The 21980-nt window shown below is 49.7% G+C and overlaps 1 protein-coding gene across 3 annotated transcripts in view; it reads right to left on the bottom strand.

Annotated features, from left to right (window-relative positions):
* Positions 1 to 1208: 1208 nt before the first annotated feature.
* The window catches only part of ANP32A (acidic nuclear phosphoprotein 32 family member A), a 39694-nt gene continuing 18922 nt past the window's right edge, over positions 1209 to 21980 (bottom strand). Inside the window, exons 1-7 of one of the 3 annotated variants that reach the window (XM_049905824.1) lie at positions 10948 to 12648; positions 8744 to 8893; positions 8342 to 8464; positions 5610 to 5808; positions 4316 to 4413; positions 1714 to 1777; positions 1209 to 1430 (exon numbers count right to left, since the gene is read on the bottom strand). In XM_049905824.1, coding sequence (XP_049761781.1) covers positions 1369 to 1430; positions 1714 to 1777; positions 4316 to 4413; positions 5610 to 5808; positions 8342 to 8464; positions 8744 to 8893; positions 10948 to 10953 — 702 coding nt within the window. In that variant the 5' untranslated portion in view covers positions 10954 to 12648 and the 3' untranslated portion in view covers positions 1209 to 1368. Of the gene's footprint in view, positions 1431 to 1713; positions 1778 to 4315; positions 4414 to 5609; positions 5809 to 8341; positions 8465 to 8743; positions 8894 to 10947; positions 12649 to 21980 lie in introns of those variants that run through there. The other 2 variants (XM_049905822.1, XM_049905823.1) reach the window with 2 other exon arrangements.

Consider the following 21980-nt stretch of genomic DNA (forward strand, 5'->3'; position numbering starts at 1 on the left):
TTGAGACCAGAGGTATCCAAATGTATTGTCAGGTTGCACACTTTATAGGAAAAGCTAGTTTATCAGGTAACCAAAGTAAAGCCCCCCTTGCTCCCACCCAGCTATCTACCAATTTACCTGGACTGTATCTTAGAAAATCAGTGGCCTGTTGGACTCAAAGAAGTCATCCCCAAAAAAATTGTATAAAAAGATTTATTGAAATTTATCAATGACAAACAGACATAGAACTCAAAGTTTGGCTCCTCTGAGGGGGAGAAGAATGGGTGCAGATGTTCTTTTTTACAGGTGAAACACGGGCTAGGAAATAACACATCACTTCTAAAGCAATCCGGAAGAGGGACATGAAAGCCAACCTGTACATTCACTAGGAATTTGCAGTCATTTCAGATTTTCACTAGGTAAGAAAATACAATTTTGCATTAGTTTTTCCGTGCTCGGGTGTATGAAAAAAGAAAAACAAAAACAAAAACCCAGCCGACATGCAGCAACGTCTCCTGCGCTTAGTTAGGCCTGTAAAAATGTTCTAAGCACAGAAGTCCATGTGGAAGAATTCTCTTGTCATTTTGTAAAACAAAGCGTTCTAGTAGTTTACAGACCAAGATAGGGCAAGCTCTTTTTTTTTTTTTTCCTTTTAAAGAGGTTCAAGTTTGAGGGTTTGCTTCTTCTCTTTTAATTGTAGTCATGAAATTCATCTTACTTATAACTTGTCAGCCTGCGGTTTTCAGCTCTTTGCTGAAACATCAGTGTAATATCAGAGTTCTCTTCGTAGAGCGAAGCCCACTACCATCTGAGAAGGGGGGAGGGGAGGAGAGACGGGGAATATCCCCAAACCAGTGCCAAAATACGCCTTTAGGTTACTATTTACAAACCCGGGCGTCCGATGCCTTTAGCAGGCCCAAGAAATGTCGAAGTCATGTGATCCAGAACAAGACTTAAGATACAGCTGGTGCTCAGCCTTTCCCGGGCTTCAATTAGTAACCAACAGAGGCCAGCCACAGGCTTCCAACCAACTCAAGAGATACGGGAAATAGCAGGAAATATAAGAGACCTCCAAACCATCCTCTTCGCGAGTAAGGAACAAATGCTCACTCTGTGTGTCCTCAGCTATTGCATTACAGGGACTGAACCAGACACAAAGAAAAAGTAGGGGGAGAAAAATAAAGAGTGGCAGTAAAAATAGTATTTTATTCCACCCCCTCCCACCCTCCCTCCCCCCGGGACCCCCAGTACACTTTTCCCCTCTCGTTCCCACAGCAACATTACAATCAGAAAAAAATAAGTTTCGGGGGGGGGGCAGGATTGGGAGGTGGGGGTACGGGTAAAAACAGTCAGATCACAATAGGAATTTTTCAAAATAGGTTATTCCGCTCAGTCCTCGTCCTCGCCCTCATCTTCAGGTTCCCGTTTTCGCTTCTGACCCCTTTCTTCTTCTGGAAGAATAAGGAAAAGGCATTCAGATTAAACATGGATCTTGTCTCTTTAACATCACCTACCCACAGAGAACCAGGGGACCACACATCTAGGAAGCTTCCTAACCCAAGGCCTATCGTCCCTGGCAAACTAAGGCAGGCTATCTGCAGAGCCAGGGAGGCACCTGGGGCCTCAGGTTGGAGGCAGTGTTCCACCCTCTGCCAGGGCCCTCAGGGCCTAAGCAATGTCATGCCAACCGAAGGGGCCAGCCTGCCACAACTGAGAGTAAGAAGGCTGCCATACCACCAAGATCTTCTTCATCTTCCTCGTCATCTACTTCCCCGTCATTATAACCTTCTTCATCCTCCTAAGAGAGAAGATAGACATCACAATGTTAGAGATACTCCCAGCCTAGAGACACGCATAGGCCATCACTTTCCCAACACTTAGCTCCAACTGCTGGCAGTCAAGTCTCTAGGAGCCCCATACCAAGGACTGGCCACCTCAGGATAAACCTAAAGCAGAGGTTCTTAGCTTAGTTTGGATCAAGAACCTCTTGGAGAATCTGCAGAAGGCTTTGAACCCCTTCCTCCGGAAGCACCCATATCACATACAAGATCTGCCAACAACGTGCTAGGAGGTGGTAGATTCTACCCTCGGATTAAGAACTCCAGGCCTGAAGCCCCTCTAACAGCAGCTTAGATCCCCTGCCGTGTAAAGAAGGCCATCAGTCCATTGGTCCTTTATCTAGTTCTGGCTTCCAGAGAAGACCCCAGTTTCAGCAAATCCAGATCCTGAGGGTAAGTCCAACCATAGCCTACCCAGTACCTACACCACCTGATCACCTGGTGCCGAAGGAAAATCTTGACTCACGGCAAGCTCATGTGTTAGAGAACTGTGTTCCATAGATTTTTCAATGGCTAATTTTTTGGAATCAGACTGCCTAGCCTTTCTTCCAAAGCACCTCAGGGTGGACTCGAATCTCCAACCTTTCAGTCAGCAGTCTAGTCGTGAACCATCTGCACTACCCAGGGAGAGGGGGGATAAATTAAGGGTCCCCCAAGGACGGTGTTCCTAACTTGCCTGAGATTCAGCAAGGCATACAGCATCATTGTCAACACAGGATTCTAGTGTTTTATCCTGCTCCTGAAATTATGGGGTAGTTGTATTTCTGTACGTTTACCATGTTCCTAAAGCATCATGCGGCCCACTGTTATAAAGAACTTAGCGATAGACTTTTTTTTATCTAGGGAAATATGCTTTTATAAGGTCAAGCAGTTCCCTTATCAGTCTGTTTGTGAAGGTTCTGTTTTTGTGTATAAACTCTCTTTTACTGGAAGCTGGAAATCTACAGATGGTCAATGAGATTACAAAAGAAAAGTCCCTGCACGCTGCAGCTCTTGTGACAGGAAGGGCAAGATGAGAAATCCATTAGCCAACGCGACAGGCTGCTGTGTCCTAGGAGGACTTAGTTCTCAAAGTCTTTATTTTTAAAATACTCCCAATAGCCTTTAGAGGTGAGCCTAGCAACTTACAGAGAAAAGAAACCCAGCCCAGAACTAGACAGACACCAATCCCATCTCATCAGCTTTCCTATTCGTTGCCTCTTTCTGCTGCTCCTCCCAGGCCTGGGGTGGGGCGCCTAGGAGATCCTGCCTGAGTGAGTCTGCAGGGCAGGCAGATGTCTCTGCTCTCAATGGAGGGAGACAGGAAACTGGGCGGGGGGTCCCTGGAGGGGGCAAGGAAGGGGTGTTGTTGCCAGTGCTGTTGCCATCTTAAATCTCCCTAGGTCTAACTATGGAGCCCTGGTGGTGCAGTGGTTAAGAGCTCGGCTGCTAGCCCAAAGGTCAGCAGTTCAAATCCACCAGCTGCTCCTTGGAAACCCTATGGGGTAGCTCTACTCTGTCCTCTAGGGTTGCTATGAGTCGGAACTGACTCCACGGCAGTAGGTCTGACTCTGGCAATTTCCAAGAGTTGATTAAGAATTCTGAAAAAGTCATGGAAAATGACTCTGCTATAGAGAGACTTGGACATCCCAACACAAAAGCCAGGACCTTGGGAAAGGATGTAACAGCCTAAAATAAGCGGATGAATGGTTATCCATCCCATCAGACAGTCCTTAAGCATTTTACTTATGTTTTATTTTGTCCTACTAACGAAACCAGTATAATAGGGTTGTTAGTAGGATAATTATCATACTGGTAAAGAAACAGGCTCAGAAAGGTCAAATACCTTGCCCAAGGACACACAGCTAGCAAGCAGTAGAGCTAGGTGGAGTTCAGCCCCACAGACTGTGCTCCTAACCTCTGCACTATATTACCCCTCACAGACATTTCACAGATCTTATTAACTGTGAACCAGCCAATCTGTTAGGATAATGCACGACTCTTGACCTAGAACTGTCACCATTCACAGGTGACCTGTGTCACTCTGACGGGGAACCTGGCAGCGTTTTATCCAGCAAGCACGTACAAGGCAGTGCTGCTGGTCTTTGATTTTCCCTAGCACACTCTAAGTGCTCAGGGAATAGTCACTGAATTCACACATAAATGCAAAAAAGGCAGAAAATGGGAACACTGATTCTGCACATCTCTAAGAACTAACTCACACAGAAATGAGGGCTGGGCTTACCTGGCAGGTGAGTCCCCTTCTTTACCTGCCTCCAGAATCCTCGATTCCCCATTCCTAGTCCAACCACCTCCCCAGGGCTCGCTGGAAGTCCTGTCTCCCCAAGACCAGTACAAGAGTATGGAATGAAACCATTTCCCTGCCCACAGGGGAGGGGACTTCCCCAGCCAGGGCTCCTGGGCTGATCACCAAGTCCTTTAGTTGGACTAGCTCAGAGGCAGCAAGTAAGCGAGTGCGGGGAGAGAGTAACCCCACCCAGCCTGGCCCAGCTCCTTACCTCCTCCTCTCCACTCACATCCTCCTCTTCACCTTCCTCCTCCTCATCCTCATCCTCCTCGTCTTCCACTACCTGAGCATCTTCATCGTATTCTTCCTCTGTACAATCAAAATGGGGAATAAGAACGGACCTGGCAGTGGGCTGCTGCCCCCTCACACCAACATTGGCCCCAGGCTGGTGGGAGGGGCAGGGGTGGTAGGGTCTTCAGTGTGGGCCCATGACCCTTCCACCCCCACCTAGGCCAAAATCTGAGTGCTTTAACGCTCACGAAAACAGTACCAATATATAGCCTCAAACACGTCTGAAAGCGATCCAAGTTTAACAAAATCCAAAGATCCCACGTGGAAGCTGAGACAACAGAGGAACAAGCTATAGGGCCTAAGCTGAGAAGTCAACTCAGTTTAAAAAAGCATCCAAACTCCCCACTTTAAGGACAGGAAACCTGAGGCACAGAAGTGATCTGCTCAAGACACACATCAAATTAGTGGGAGAGCTAGGTCTAGAAACCAGGTCTCAGGACCCCTGTGTCCCTTCTGCCACATCACAAGATCTCTGGTAAGGCAAACAGGGTATCTAACATCTTGCAGAAGACTCCCAGCCTCACACGGAAAAGCACAACAAGCATGTGTCTAACTGGGCAAGTGTCTCAATTTTCAACTTCACCCTGGCCACAAAGACCTGCAGGGCTCGCAGCCTGAGCAGGTATGGAGGGCACAGGTGATGCTCCTTTCCCCTCCCTGAAGACCTGGCTGTGCCAGCCCTGCTCCACTGCTGCCAGTGTGCGTGGAACCTACTGTCTGTGGCCTCATTCACTTCCTGGGGCCCCTGGGGCTCCTGAGGTCACACCCCCAAGTCCTGGTCTGTGGCCTTGTGGGCTGCAGCCACCAAAAGGTGCCACAACCTCCCCTCCACTGGACACCCAGATGGGGAAAAGGGACCTGCAGGCTGCACCCGTCCTTCCTCTGTCCTCCCTAGCCTTCCAACCCCCTTTGAAGAGTATCTTAAGTCCATGGTCATATTATAGAGAAAATGTAAAACTCATTCCCTGGACAGCTTCAGAAAGAGGAAAAACTGAAGTGAGAATCATTCCAGATAGATGGTTACCTAAGAAGTTTCTATGCAGTTGAAGACTCTCAGGATGTGTCTTTGGGACATGTTAGAGGTTACAGAGCACAGCAAACAAGGCAGACAGCCCACTCCCCCTCCACAGCTTGAAAAAAGGCAGGCTGCCAGCTGGCCCTCACAGCTGGTGGTGGCCTCCCAACAGTCCTGCCCTTTCCCCTCCAACACGCACCATCCTCATCCTCCTCCTCGTCATCCAGGCCCTCCACATAGCCCTCAGCATCCGAGTCAGGGGCCTCCTTGTCGTCCCGGTCGTAGCCATCGAGATACGTGAGTTGTGGGAGGAGCTTGAACACGTTTTCTCGGTAGTCATTCAGGTTGGTTACCTCACAATTGAAAAGGTCTAAGCTCTTGAGGTTTTCTAACTTTTTCTGCAAGTGGGAAAATGAAGTCAACAGTGAGCAATTTGTTGGAGGCCGGGCGGGGAGTTCATAAGCAACCCCAAGATAGAGGCGGGGGTGAAAGGAGACCATGCAGAGCACTCAGGTGACAAGGAGCCCCTGATGCGGCTCTGCTCAGCCCTGTGTGTGCCCAGGCACATTGTCCTGGTTTGTGGGCCCCAGTCCTTCATTTGCACAAGGCGATTGAACTTGAGGATCTTTAAAACCTAGTGAACATTATTCTGCAATTCAGCTTTTGCCTCAACAGTGACTGGCTTGAAGTTAAACCAGGGCGCTCTTGGAACATAAGCCAACGGCTTTGCTGCTGGTCCCTGTCCTTCCTCTGTGGCCAGGGAGCCTCGGCAGGACTAAAAAAGAAATGTGAACTAACCTTGTCTATATCTAATAATAATAATAGCTAACACTGTACTTTATATGTATCATAACTCAATTTACCCTTGCCATCAGGCCATTTTACAGATGAGGAAATAAAGGAGGCACAGAAGTTAGGCAGCTCAAGTTCAAACTAGTGCTCTTACCCTGCAATACTAACTGCCAAAAAGAGCAAGAGAAAAACCAATGGGCAAACCCTTCTCTGCAGCTAGAAGAGCTCTTGAGTGGTGCTGGGGGGTTTGGGGGGTCAGATTTTGTCTCTGGTACTTAACACAATTACAGGAGCCCTGGTATGCAATGGTTAAGCATTTGGCTGCTAGTCAAAAGGTTAGTGGTTTGAACCCACCCAGCAGCTCCACAGGAAAAAAAAACCTGGCTATCTGTTTCTGTAAAGGTCACAGCCTAGAAAACGCTGGGGGGCAGAGCTCTCCTCTGTACGTGGAGTCACTATGAGTTGAAACTGACTCGATGGTACCCAACAACTTAACAGGATTAGGTTAAAGCTTTATATCAGGCGGGTTGTAGCTATATCATCCCCATTTGATGGCTGAGGAAACTGAAGCCCAAAAAGTAGAACGGCCACGTGGCTAGCAAGTAACAGAGCTGTATCTTCACCTCCCACTCATCACGTCCGTAAGAACCCCCATCCCAGGGAAGCCCCACTCTGACCAGACTCTGCCTAACTGGAGAGGAGAGCCCTGGCCCTCAGGGTCAATGCTGGGAGTCCAGGTTCCTCTCTGTAGGATCTTGCGATAGGGAACTGGCTCATTCGCAGCAGAGGGGTTAAGGGTAACACCCCGCTAAAAGCAGCTTCCCATTCCAGGAGGTCAGTGTAAGACACCACACAGATAAACACTTAGAAGCTGGGCAGGGGGCCAGTGGAAGAGGGTCTCTAATCTTTAATAGTGACTGAACAAGGGTTGGATACACTCAGTCCCCACGCCTCGCCCCCAAAGTATAACATACACAGAACTTCAAAGATTCTTCCTTTCCTAAGGAAAATTACGAGACTGAGACTTCCCAGTGGATCTGAACAGTTCTGTTTCCTCCTAGATCAGTGGAAAATCTGAGAAAAAGTACTGTGGGAAGCACATACTATTTAGTTGACCCATGCCACAGATAGGCAAGTCAAGTTTGACCTTGGCAAAGAAATGCCAGCTTCCTGTTCTGCCACCCCCACCCCGTCAGCCAGGCCCTTCAGCTTCCATGGAGAGCAAAGAATGTAGACAACAACCCTGCAAACCCAAACCCAAACAACTGCGGGGGTGCCCCCAACCTCCACCCTATAAGCCCAGAAAAGGGAAGCATAAGCAGACTTAACAAGATGTCCTCACGGTCTCTCCCTGATTCTAAGTGCATGGTTTATGAGGCAATTCTTATATGAACATTTACGATAGTGTTTCAGTGTGTTTATTTAATATAATTCAGACCCTGGTCATGTAGGACAGTCATTCTGGTTAATACATCAGTGAGGTTTAGGGCATGCTCAGCTCTACGAGGAGGGGCAGGAGACGGAAACTCTGTCCAGCTCTCTGCAGCCCTGGTCAAGTCACGCCAAGACCAGTGACCAGGGGTCGTTTTCTGCCATGCAGGGGAAGGCCTGCAAGAGGCTCCCATACCACACAGATGTCCGCCACCCCAGGTCCTTGTCATCCAGAGGTTGTGAGGGGGTGAGCCTACTCCCATCAATTCAGAGTCACCAGCCTCAGATCAAGTGAGCCAAGGAGAAACGGTACCTGCTAAGATATGAGGTCAGCTTAATCCTTGGATGGCATTCCCTCCTCACCCCCAAAGAGGGGCACAACCTTATGCTAAGCCTTGAAGAAACTGCAGCTCAGGTTCCCAAAGCCAAGCAGAAACTATGCAGGGAAAAGCATCAGACCAGCAACTGAGACCAGGGTCCTCACCCCACCTTCCCAATGACTGCCCATTTTGACTATTTGACATTGGTCATGTCAGTCCACTTCTATGGGCCTTGGTTTCTCTATGGACAAGGAAATCGTAGCTCCAAGTGTATCTCACAGAATGATAATGAGAATCAAATAAAGTAAGAGAAATAGTAGTATTCCCTGACACCAATTCCTCCCCACCCCTCATCCCCTACAGAGAAGGGAGGATCCAAATGACTTACCAGTGGCTCTATTGTGCTGAGGTCTTTAATTTTGTTGCCACTTAAATTTAGATGTGTGAGGTTCGGACACTTTTCTGCCAATACTTCCAGGCCCCCTGAGATTCTGTTATCGCTTAGTTCAAGCTAAACAAGGCAGGGAGAGAAGAAGCAGAAACAGCTCTTACAGTGAGGCTCCTCAGCAACTACAAGCCACCTGACTCTCTCCCAGGCAGAGCGGGAAGCGAAAGTGGTGTCAGAGACTTATCCGGCATGTTGTTGCAGGCACCTGGCTTTACAGGCAATTATGCTCCCTAAACACCAGGTAATAACCCCTTCCTCCTGCCGCCCTCCTCCCAACACACGTACACACACATACAGGCACCCACACATGTGCACCCACACGCTCTCGACACTTGTATTTACCTTCTTAAGTTTGTTTAACTTTGGTAAGTTTGCGACTGAGGTGAGGCCTACGTTGATTGTACTTAAGAACTCCAGTTCTTCAAACTCATCTGTGAGGCCTTCGATTTTGCCTTCGATCGACCGACAGTTGTCCAGGACAAGCTCTTTCACCTGCAAGGGAAGGAGGCATGAATGGAAGCAAGGAATGGCAGCTGGGGCCGGGGAAGGGTGTCAGACAGCCTTCTTGGAGGACAGAAAGACGGACCGGGAAGCAGTCCAAATGACAATGGACTGAAACACGTCAGTTCTTCTGGTTCTTCCGGCCCACTGGACTGCCAGTGATCAAAGGCTGGATTCATGCACTCTGGTCTTCCTGACTTCAGCAATACTGAGGGGAGGGCAGGGTTGGGATGAGCAGAGCTGCAGAACCAGAGCGCCACTCCAGACGGGGACCTTTACTGGACGAAACCAATGAGCCCTGCTGCCACTGGTAGGCAGGAGACAATGGTCTCATTTCAATCCTATTGCCAGATTCTCCCAAAACCCCATTAAAAAGAAAACACCCAGTCCCACAGCTCCCTGCCACCACCAGCCATAACGTTGTTCAGGGCCCTCTGGGCCCAGGACTCACCATTCCATCAGATCTCCCCTGTCCAGCAGTGCCCCATCATGACCCCAGCCCACTTGCTGTCCTCAGCCCCCAAGTCTGGGACCCTCTGCTTGCTGATGGTTCCCAAGATGCACACATACACTTGCTCTCACCATGAGTCAGAGCCTGCCCACCTGGGGCCTGACATTTGACACTGTGGTTACCCACTTGGGCCTGCCCCATGGCAGGGGCAGCAGACCAGGGACCCCTCTGATTCTGCGTTCCCTAGACAGCACTGCACACCAGAGTGGCCATGTGGCTTCTAAGCAGTTGAAATGTGGCGAGTGTAACTGAGAAACTGAACTGTAAATGTGGTTTCATTTTAATTAACGTAAGTGTAAAGAGCCATGTATGGCTACCATATTGGACAGTGTGGCCGCAGACTTTGCTTTTCAGGGTCCTGGGTATGGATGTAGGAGGGGGAAATCCCTAAACCCAGGATGGGCGCATAATGAAATGCTGAGGTTGGCAAATTCCAAAAGTCTGTCTTTAGAGGCACCTCTGTTCCCCGTCTAAACCTCCTCTAACTCCCTGGAGGCAGTTTTGCCCTTTGCCCACCTCTCTTCTCTCCCCAAAATTTGGATCCTAAATCCTTTATTTCTAACGAGGTAGAAAGAACCAATAGGAAGCTATCCTGTCATTAGTTTGTTAAAAGGTTAAAAGTTCCAGGCTCCAGGAAAGACGAATAAAGACAAGCTGAGGAAGAGTACTCAAGTCCCAGGCATGAAGTGACCCAGGGGAGTCAGCAAGAGAGAGGAGGATGCCTGGTCTTCCAGGCAGATGGCCCAGAGTTAGCCACTCCTGCCTACAGAGCAGTCTGGCCGCCTGCAAAGCCTGGTCTGAGAGGCACCTTAGAGGTGATCCCTCCTGGCTGCACCTAGTGCTGGTGACCCCCTACAATGCTTGGCCCAGAGTACCTTCAGCCCAGAACACAGCCACCCTGACCTGCGCCTACCTACCGCCCTCTAGGAAACTCCGATGTAGACTAGATACACTGCCCCCTGGGAACTCCATACACAGATCCTGACTTCTCACTAATGGAAGAGGCCATGGGAACAGGATCCACACCATGCTGTCCCTCCCTCTCCCCCACCCCCTCAAGTCCACTCCTGCCAGCAGGCAGAGCAGGGGAGCTCTGGGCACATCTGGATCTCAGAGCCCTGCAGCTGCCCTGTTTTCATCCTTCCCTAGTGGATAGAGGTGCATGGCTCTGCCCAGCACAGCAGCAATTTGCAGGTTCCATCTGGCACAGCCCACGGAGGAGGCGCGCAGGGGCAAGGCAGCTCTCTCCCAGAGCTAAGGAGCTCTCAGCCTGGGCACTGGCCACCAGGGTCCACCTTGCCACTGGCTCTGGGACAGGAGAAGATAAGTCCTTCTCCACCCCCTCAGCCCCCAGGAGAAGCCAGGTGGCCAGGTCAAGCCACCTTCTCAAGGTCACTGGCCGGAGTGCCTGGGACTAAATGCTGCAGGCCTTCTGCCCTAAGGCAGGGGAAGCAGTATAGAGCCAGGAAGCCAGGCCTTAGGGGACCGGAGCAAATGGAGGGAGATTAACTGCACTGGGGGAGAGGAGCGTTGCCTTCATTTGCAGTAAACACTAGAATCACAAGGTCCACGGTCTTCTTTAGCAACTGGTTCCCTTGGAAGGCCCTGGGAATTCCTTAAGCTCCACCAAAGAAAGACAAATATGAGAAGGGATTCCAGTCCACCCTCAAAGATTTCAGACATGTGGTTTTTCTAGGTGGATCAAGGGCTTCTCTGCTTAGTCCTCAGCCAAGGAGAGAGTAGGGCCTCAGTGAGGAGGGGGGGGCTGCTGGGGCGTCAAGGGAACTCCGCCTCTTTCCTAGAGAGGCACAATGCTGCCTGACATCCCAGCCTTGGGGACGCCAGGTGGAAGACACTGCTGGGGACAGACTGCCTAGGAATTCTACAGAGTTGACCAGACCAGTCCCCAGCTCCCAACACCACATCTAAACTGGTGGCCACTCCTCCCCAGGGACAATGAGCATGCCACTACTACTACTACTTTCCATTAATAGTCAATAGATCTTTTTTGAGCCCATGTCATGAGCCAGGGACACTCTAAGTCCTTCACACATATTACCACACTTGGTTCCCACAACTACCCCATGGGGTATTTATGGGGCATTCTCCCCACGGTAAAAGTCCCATGACATGGTCAGAGAGGAGGGTGTCTACTGGACCGCGCTGGGCAGTACTGGCTGTAAGATGAAGAGCGTGCCCAGACAGCTTCTCCAACATTCCCAAATGGAGGAGCCAAGCTCTTCCAGACCCCCAACTCCATTCTCCAAGTTCCCTTGACCCTGGCTGCTCCCCTTTAGCCCCTCTTCTAACTGCCCCACCAGCCAGTTGGGTGCCACTCCCAGCAGACCCCACCTTGGTTACACTTCCTCAGTAGCCAAAGCACAAGGCCTAGGCCAGCCCTGGCTGAGATGAAGCTGCACCAAGCAGCAGCAATCCAGAGGAGGTCTGGACCTCACTCTTCCCTAAGCAGCCCTTGGGAAACCCTGTGGTTTCTGACCCACCAGGTGGCTGTTAACGGTCTGGGTGGTGGGGTCTCCGGAATCCCCACTGTTTCTGCATTTCCTTCCTGGTGACGCACCACTGTTTGGGGCAAGATCAAAGATAAGATGGGACGGGCAGGGCTTAGATCTGGAGGTTGCTGATATCACCAAAAAGCCCAAACCAAGTGACGGGAAAGCCCGCAGAGTAAAGCAGGGTGGTGCCTTACACGGGGGACTGCCCAGGTGTTAGAAACAGACCAAACAAGACAAAACAGAAACACCTGCCTGACAGTTGACCTGTGGAGTCACTCAGTCCAACCCCCTGCCTCCGCCGGGGGCTACCCTTCTGTAGTGAAGGGTAGTGAAGCCGTTCACTACAGATTAGTAAGTGAACTCAAGTAAGCCCATGCTGACCCTGCTTCCTGGGTCATCTGCCCCTGACAGGGATTGTAAATTTGAAAGGCTCTGGTTCTGTAGGAAGGTGCTGTGGGGATGGTATAGAGACAGATGCCAACAATACCTAGAAGCAAAATCTTTGACGTGGTGAAAAAATTAGAAACTATTCACTACAGATGATCTGGTAAGCACCATGTTTACCTTGCCTATCGGATAATCCCCTCCTGGTTGGGTAGGCTAGCACATTTCAAAGCTTCCAACCCATCTGACCCTGAACTCTGCTGCAATTCCAACCCACTTCCTCTCATCTGTGCCTGGCTGCCACTCTCTGAAACTCTCCAATGCAAAGAGAACAACTCTTTTACATCCAGGGTGTGTTCTGCTTAAAAAGGACAAAAAAAAAAAAAAAAAAAAACCCCAAAACAAAAAAACTAAAGCCCATTTTGCCTGCCAAGTCCTGGGTGTGAGCTAAGCACAAAGTTAAAATTAAACCGAAAACTTGTACTTTGAGTTTAAACTCTCTCAAAATTCCACTGGCTTATTTAAAAATACCAAAATGTGGTTACCTTCTCTGGTCCGGCAACTGGAATTACGCTGTACCAGGAGCTCCACAGCCCCCAAAGCCAAACCTTCACAGGATTGCAAGTTTCGTTCCTCCAGTGTTAACGCCCAAGGGGAACCCTACTATTCATTTAGCCCCAAGAGGTCTCAATGGGGAGGAACTGGAGGTTCCCAGAAGTCAGACAGTGGGAAGGGAGGGTGGAAGGTCCCTCCTGCATTTCCTGAAAAACTTGTCCCCAAAGCAAGGTGGTATAAGTCCTTCTCACGACTAGGAGCTAAAACCTCCATTACAGACATGAAAACATTATTTATCACTCTAAGGAACAACTGCTGCTTGTTTCAAAACTGAAATTTTGTCCTTAAAAAAACGTCTTAAATTTGACCTTTCCTTTCCGTTCCCAACACTGCAGCCCTGGTCTCTGTCACCTCAAGTCACTTCAAGCCTCCTTTTGCCTCAAAATGGGGTTCTGTGACTGCAGTGACGGATGTGGTCAGGAGGAGGCAGCCTGGACTATAGGACACAGACCTTGACTTGGAGTCCAAGGACCCAACTGGCGGAATGTCCCTAAGCTCTGTCCCCGAGGTCTCAAGCTTCTGCCCCTGCAAAAAGGGGATGGTAATATCTGTTTAGCCTATAAAGTGCAAATTCCATCCTAGAAAACATTCCTGGCTTCCCACTGCCTCCAGAAAAAAGTCAAGTTCCTAAGGCAGGACCTCCAAGGCCCCCCATTCTTGACTTCTCCCCTATTCCCCCATCTCATTTCTCCCCACCTCTCACCCTCACTACAAATCTGGCTCAAGTCCCCTCCCCAGGAAGCCAGGGACCTTCCCACACCCAGCTCTGAGCATCCTGGAGCATTCTGGGGCCCCGAGGGCAGCCGCCGCATGAATCATTTAATCGTGTATTAAGCACCCGATCCGCCTAGAGGTCAGGGACTGTCCTCCGTAAGCAGCCTAGCGGGCAGCCGGACACCAGGGCAACTGCTTAACAAATGTCCTGTTGGTTGTGCCAGGCACACCATTGGGAGCTGGGAACGCAGAACTGAGTCACACCATTGCGAAATTTCTACGTCACTAGTTGAATAAGTGTTGAATGAGCCCTGCCTTTCACAAACAACTTTTTTTAGGTGTTTATTTTCTGCCTGGACTCAAGCATAGCCCCTGGGGGGCCAGGTCAGTTGTGCACACATCCCCCCACCGCCACCCTAACCGGACCTGGTATCTTCAAACAAGAGCCCCGTGATAAATCACCCTCCGCACAGGGCACCCCTTCAGTGTTGCTCACCTGGGCCAATGCTGAGGGCACACTGGCCACTGCAAGCCAAGACTGGGGTCCCTGCCAGCAAGAGATGTGGAGGGCCGGGAGGGGACAAAGGGCCGGTAAACAGCCAGTCTAATGTGGCAGGTAGCGAGACTGAGGTCAGGACAGAGTGCATTCTTCAAACGCCTGCACCACAGAAACGATGAGCATGCTAAAAAGAGGTGCAGAGGGGCCCAGAAAGACCTAGAAGGGGATGCAAACCAACACTGTCTACATGATCTACGGTGCCTGTGCAAAATGAAAATGTGGGCTGCTTGATCAAAAATTACTAACAATTTCAAGACGATGACAGCAACACATTAAGCCAAGTACAGGGCCCTGAGCAACTTACACAGGCCACACGCCCGTGAAGGCCACCCTGATTAAAATGGACAGCTTGGGTGTAAATGGAGCCTCCTGAAGGGTGGAACCAGAGAGAAGCAAGCTCAGAGTGGGAACTGCTGTTTACTTTCCTGGGGGCAGCAGGCTGACTCTGGAGTCAAACAGACCTGGTTCAAATCCAAATTCTCTAGTCACTAGCTGTGCGACCTTGGGCAAGGCATCTTACCTCTCTGAGCTCCAGTTTTCTCCGACAACAATAATCCCCATTTCCTAGGGCTGGCATAAATAATGTACTGAGAGTGTCCCCAGCTTGGAAGAAGTCACCTGCCTTTCCCTGCATCCACAGCCACCTCACTGAGTAGGGATGAGAGGCAGCCCAGTAGACCCGAGTCACCTAGATTGCCTGCAAGGCTTCCTTAGGAAAACACGAGGCATCTTAACCCTTTGGAGAACCAAGATGGTGTGCCCATAGCATACCGCCTCAATTTCAGATCAGCCGAGGGCTGTGTTTTTGCATTGTTTGCTTGGTGTTTCTTTTCCCACTAACACAGAACCTTGGTTTTCTTTTCCTACAACTGAGTAAGAATTCAATAAATATTTGTAGCTTTGGTTTCAACCTTGTCAGTCCCTGACCAATTTAGTTTTCAAGTTCTAGTCTTTGCACAGAAGAGAAGACTCAAATCAAATTGACCTCGTGTTTTTCAGTGCTCATGGGTTTTAAATAGGTCAGCTTTTAAATGGGCCATCCCCTGCTGCAGATCCATTTCTAGCTAGAAGGCCAAGCTGTTTGAGACACCAAGGCAGAGGAGACAAAGGCTTCCCAAAGGTGTTACACAGCAGTGATGGATGCTAGCGATTTTGTCATTTTAACCATAAAATCTATGGGTTTTGTCTCAACAGACAAGTGTGGCAAAACCTATAAACATCAGTCATGTTCCATGAGGGGAAAGTCAAGGCTCTGGGAGAAGAGCTGGATATTTCAAAAGCTGGCAGGGTCTTAAAGGTCATCTAGGCCAGTGGCTTTCTGATCACCACTCACAGCAAGAAATCCATCCTACCCCTTGGCTCAGTGCACACACGATTCTGAGTGTGTACAGGTATATACAACCGAAACGAAACTTACCCTTACAATCATTCTTCTCTATTACTTTTCTTGGTCATTCTTAATGTGACCTATAGTTTGCCAGAAGGCCCCTCAGTGGCACAAATGGTTTGCCCTTGACCACTATCCTAAAAGTTGGCAGTTCCAACGCTCCCAAGGTGCTAGGCAAGAAAGGCCTGGCAATCTGCTTCTGTAAAGATTACTGCTAAGAAACCCTATGGAGCAGTTCTTCTCTGCAGTACATGGGATCGCTGTGAGTTAGAAATGATTTGATGGCAACGGGTTTGGTACTTTTTTTTTTTGTTTTTGGTTTTGTAGTTTGCAAAACATCAGTCTAGTTTAGCTCTCTTAGAGGAAGAAGCAAGGTCTAGAATTGGGCCTAGTCCAGGATCCCTGAGCTGGGTGATTTTTCTCCACACCACACCACCAACCTGGATCAGAGTCTGTCCCCAAAGGAAGACCATCGATTAACCGAGCTTTCAAGTGTCTGCTAACAGAAGGAGGTTCTGCAAATCTCAAGTACCTAAGACTCAGGATGCCACATCTCTCAAAGATCTTTCAACAGCTTAACTAAGAGCAGGGTCCCACATTATATTAAAAACAAATTAAAACCACCTCTCCAAGGAGCTCGTGTCCCTGAATGTTTTTGTTTTCTGCAATAGCGCTCTGAAGGCCCAGCGCGGAGCACATGGCAGCGGGAACGCGGTGACGCCATCCCTTATTATTTCAGCGGAGGCGCGCTGCAGCGGTAATTAAGCTGTCTGCCAGGGCTGGGGTATAGGCTAAGCTGCCGGGCTGGGGGAGGGCCAGCAAGGAGGCATTAACATAAACCCTGTAACTCGTCCTGAGCCGCCTGGAACCGGCTTCCTACCTACTCCTCCCACAGGTGTGGGGAGTCCTTGGTTTCTGCCTGGCAGAGGCTGAGAAGCTGGTTCCACAGCACAGCTTCCTCCAGCCAAGGGCAGTAATCTGATGGCCCAGGCAAGTGCCGGGCAGAGGCTCTGGGCTTGTTGAATGGGCCAGGTTAGATGGCGAACCCTAGCAGAGCTGGGCCCCTCCCTCATGTTGTGCCTTTGCTTCCATTAAACCTCTTGCCTCCCACATCTATATTCTGCTCCTACTTCAAGGACCCGTCAGTCCCACCTCCTGCAGGAAGCCGTCCCTGACTGCCCCAGCCCCATGTGTGCAGAACAATGTTCTCTGAGCAGCAGGAAATGGGCCCAGGGAGGAGCAGAAGCCTTGGGTCTGACTTTGCTGTGGGGGAAGGTAGGGAGGTATGGGGTGGGGCGGTGGTGGGCGAGGGGTAGATAAGGGTTTTGGAATTGGCTGGCAGGTGTGACAGGACTGATTGAGAACTTCCTGGGTTCCATCTCCTAAATGGTGTTCCTTTTTACCTTCAGTATATGCTGGAATGCCTGAGAACCAGGAGTTGGAGACAGAGCCCAATGACTGCACTAGTCCGAGCAGGTAGTATCTGAACAGCAACCAGGAGAAGGGACAAGAAGCACTGAGAGGCAGGCCTGGGTTCTTTGCCGCTAACTTGCTGTGTGCCCTTGGGGAAGTCACCTCCACTCACTGGGCTTTGGCCAGTTCCCTAATCTGCCCATTGGACAATGGAGCCCAGGTGCAGAGATGAGATCCTTACTAGTTCATTGTTCTGTGGGCCCATACTCAGTCACTGTTCCCCAAAAGGAGGCAGAAGATTTTATGCACCAAAGGAACCCTGGATTCATCATTGACGGATGCCAGAAAGGAAATCTGGGACACTGGGCAATTATCCCGGGTAATCACTGAAATGTGAAAATCAATCAGGTAGTCTCTTAAAACACACCGGGGTCACAAAAAGAGCCCCCTGAGGCCCAGGGCGCTGGGTTCCAAATGTGGGAGCCTGGCACTGTCCCATCTGATGCCTGCCATTGCACAGGCCAGCCGAGGTGCCTCCAACCTCCTCTGGGCAACAGGGAGCAGGCATCTCAACTCAGGGGGTCCCGTTCCCAGCTTACTACTTCTGTGGTTCATAATGAACCACGGTCCTCCATGATCTTATTAAAGAGCCACAGCACTGTCCCCATGCAAAGGAGAAGCCATGAGCAGACACAAGAAGGCCTAGAGAGCAAAGGGGGTAAATCCTGACCTAACCAAACCCACTGCCAGCAAGTCCATTCCAACCCACAGTGACCCTATAGGGCAGGGGAGAACTGACCCACAGTTGCCAAGGCTGTAAATCCTTACAGAAGCAGACTGCCACATCTCTCTCCTGTGGAGCGGCTGGCTGGTGGGTTCAAATCACCAACCTTTTGGTTAGCAGTCAAGCACTTTAACCACTGTGCCACCAGGGCTCCTCAAATCCTGACCAATCTTCCTAAAATGTTGCTTTGATCATGTCACATTCCGTCCCATCACTCCCCTGTTCAAAAGCCTTTAATGGCCATGGGGATCAAGTGCAAATCCAGAGTAGGATTCTGAGTTGCCATCCATTAATGAGCCCCGTCCCAGCCTCACACCTCTGCCAGCCTGCCTGACCTGTGGAAAAATGTTGACATACCTGGCATTTCTTCAGCACAGTCCAGTTTACAAAGCTCTTCCCCAGGCATCGCCTCACTGATATGCAGGCATCTGGAATTCTACCTGCTCTACCCTTCCTGGGAAACCAGCCTCTATAGAACCGCTTGGGGACAGCAAGGACTGCCTGCTGAGGCAATTCCACCAGCCTTCTCAGCTTCCTAACGGCCAACAAAGCCTGAAAAGATGGCCCGGCCCAGCCCAGCCCAGGGACTCTGCTGTGGGCCCGGTGGGACCTTGACTCCCACCCACTCCCTGTGGGCCCCTGGGCAGAACTGTCTGAGGAACAAAGCTGACTCATTTCCCCAGTTAAACTAATCAGAGACACAAGAGCTGGCAAATCAAAGCTTCTGCCCAGCCCAGCCCACCAGCATAACTCATTCTAAGAGGACACCACACCATTCAGACTCAGAGACAGGAATGCCTGCAGCCTCAAGGTGGGGATCTGCCAGGTTTCCAGTTGGCTATTAAAAAAATGCTTCAAAGAGTTAGAAGACCCATATCACTGTCACCTCTCGGGAACCACTGGATCCAATCCAACTCTCCTGGGCAACTGACAAAGGTAGGTGGCTCACCCAAGGTCACACAGCCCATGGTGGAATCCAGCTTTGGGCTGTGCTCAAGAACACCTAACTTCGGGTCCACACTGCAAAGCCACAGCCTCTCCATGGTGAATTCCTCGCAGCAGAGGAAAGAGGCGCTGAAAATAAAAATGGCTGTCAGGAAAACAGCCCAGGTCTCACCCAAAAGAATAAGGTCTGATCCCGGTCCCCTTTATCTCCCCCCACGCCCAGCCTACCCACACCCTACAGCAGGGCTGGAAGCACAGATGAGGCAGGGAAAGGCCAAATGGCCTCAGAGATAAAACCCTCGACCTTGGCCTCCTTCCCCACCACCTCTATCCAAAAATGACGGCAGCAGAGCAAATGCCACGGTACTGAAGCCCAGTGTCCAGCCGCCAATTGGAAACCACTGGTTTGGGCAAAAACTGGGACCAACTGTGCAAAAGAACCTAAGGCTGGGCTGCGAGTTTTTTCTACCCAAGACCACAAAACAAATTAGCCAAGGGTCATGTGTTAAGTAGCAATTTAATCTTGGTTCTTTCTCCCTGAGAGAAACGTGAAATGTGGTGTTTTCCTAAGTGGGTAAGTCTGCTAAAGGTACTGGTGATTGAAGTGCAAGAAATGCTAAGTAAGAGTTCTGTATTTCTAGGAACTGGAAGGGGGATAAACGGGAAACAGTGGAATGAGGAAGCACAGGAGTGGGGAACCAAAGGGCTGCTGGAAGGACAGGAGAGAGACAGAGCAGGCAAGGGAGAGGGACGGACAGACAAAGACAGAGACACTGAGTCAAAGGCAGTCAAAAGGAGGGAAAATAGAAGGTTATGGGCTTTGTAGGTCTTACTTCCTGAGTCCCACCCTGCTGACTTGGGTTCTGGAACTAGAACTTGACCCATACTTACTGTTTTTGAAATTAGGTTACAGATTAACAGTTAATTGTTCACAGGTCTGCAGCTGTTTTAACCTTAAAATGCTAAAAACAAGCCAAAAAGCAAAAGCCTCACAACCTTTTTGTATCTTTAAGAGTTAGGGAGGGGGTGCTAGGTGACTAGAGACAGCGTAAAAAGGACATAATGATTTTAATTTTCCTCAGGAGGACGAGAAGGAGGTCCCTCCGTGGCAGCCATGACAGACAAGGTCGTCCCTGGCTATGTTGACAGAAACAAGTGGAACGAACCAAGGTTCCTCGGTCAGAGCCCAAACCACTGTGCACTGATGTGAACAACTCTTAAATTCCACTCTGTGCATTGGGAAGATTGAGGAAGAGCTGACTTGAGGAAGGCAAGCAGGGTGAGGAAGGCTGTGACCACTGGAGGAACAATTGAAGGAACTAGTGATGTTTGGGCCGGAGGGTGGGGAGACACTGAGTGCTATCTTTATCCAACTCTCTGAAGGGGTATCATGTGCCAGTAGAAGTGCATGTACTCTGTGCGGCTCAGGTGCTTCCAGGACTAACACCAGTGTGCAGAAATTGCACAGCAGCAGCTCTCTGCCCATGTACAACAGGGTGTTTAACTCATTCTGGCTGTCCCACAGAAGAAGGGGCTGCTCTGGCAATGAGTGAGCTCCCTGCCCCTATGAGCACATGGAGCAGCCGCTGCTAAGTGACTGTTTACAGGATGTCACACATCAAGAGTACTGAAGGATTACCAAATGAATGAATGAATAATAGTGTACGAAGAAGTCCTGCAAGGAGGTGGAGCTGGGTCTCTTCTACCTCTTAAAATGGCTGACTTTGATTCTTTCCTCTTTAAAGAAGCCTACTTGTTTAGCCTCCCCATTGCTGTCAAGTCGATTCTGACTCATGGAGACCCTATAGGACAGGGCAGAACTGCTCCATAGGGTTTCCATGGCTATAAATCTTTCTGGAAGCAGACTGCCACATCTTTCTCCCGCAGAATGACTGATGGGTTCGAACCACCAACCTTCCAGTTAGCAGCCAAGTACTTAACCACTGCACCACCAGGGCTCCTCACTTGTTTAGGCTAATGGCTCCTAATTTAGTCATTCAACAATATTTACAGTGCCTATTATATGCCAACTGCTAACCAAAAGGTCAGCAGTTTGAATCTACCAGCCGCTCCTTGGAAACCTTATAGGACAGTTCTACTCTGTTCTATAGGGTCACTATAAGTCGGAATTGACTTGATGGCAATGGGTTTATTTTGTTTTGTTTTTTGTTTGTTTGATTATATGCTGGAGAGCCCTGGTGGCACAGTGGCTAAAGCGCCTGGTTGCTAACCGAAAGGCTGGCCATTCAAACTCACAAAGCCACTCTGCAGGAGAAAGATGTGGCAGTTTGCTTCTGTAAATATTACAGCCTTGGAAACCATATGAGGCTACTCTGTTCTTTAAGGTCGCTATGAGTCAGAATCAACTCGACAGCACTGGGTTTGATTTTGGATTTTCATTCTAATGGGGAAATGAGATAATAAACCAATGAATGCATGTGTCTATTAGGATATACACAAATGCTACAAAAAAAAAAAAGAATACACAGCAAGAGTGGCAAGGGACACTGCTTTCTTTACAGAGGGTGGTCAGAGAAGGTCTATCCAAGAAGGTGAGCTTTCAGAGGAAACCTGAAGCCACGCGAACACCTGAGGAAGAGTCTTCTAGGCACAGAGAAGAGCCAAGAGCAAAGGCCTTGAGATGGGAATAAGCTTGGCCCTTTCGGGTATTAGCTAGGAGGCCAGGCAGCTACAAAAGAATTTGTAGAAGGAAGGGAAAGAGGTGTCAGTGTGGGAATCCGGCAGGGAGAAGGCTTTTGTATGTCACAGGCACCCTTACATACATATGGACACATGGGACATTCTGCACGGAGCCCTGGTGGCACTATGGTTAAGAGCATGGCTGTTAACTAAAAGGTTGGCAGTTCAAATCCACCAACCACTCCCTGTAAACCCTATGGAGCAGCCCTACTCTGTCCTGTGGGGTCACTATGAGTTGGAATAGCCTAGGCAGCAATGGGTTAATGCATAACTGGTCATGGGCTGATGAGGTTTCCACAGACAGTGGAAGAACTGTTTGGACCTTAGTAAAGAAGGTAAGACTCAAGGCCCAGCCATAAGCCTGATGCTTCCCTTGCCCTGCCTCAAGGAAAAAAACAGCAAAAAAAAAAAAAAAGTAAAGGATTATTCAGAGCTGCACTCACACACACAGTGAGCGTAAGCTACACCCCTGGGCAATATCCCCCAGGAAAATGTTTTGATTATGTTGAGTGTTTGGGCATGGGAAGTAGCCGGGAAGTCTAGTTTCATTCTA

This window comes from Elephas maximus, chromosome 13 (genome assembly GCF_024166365.1).
Source record: "Elephas maximus indicus isolate mEleMax1 chromosome 13, mEleMax1 primary haplotype, whole genome shotgun sequence".
NCBI lineage: Eukaryota > Metazoa > Chordata > Mammalia > Proboscidea > Elephantidae > Elephas > Elephas maximus.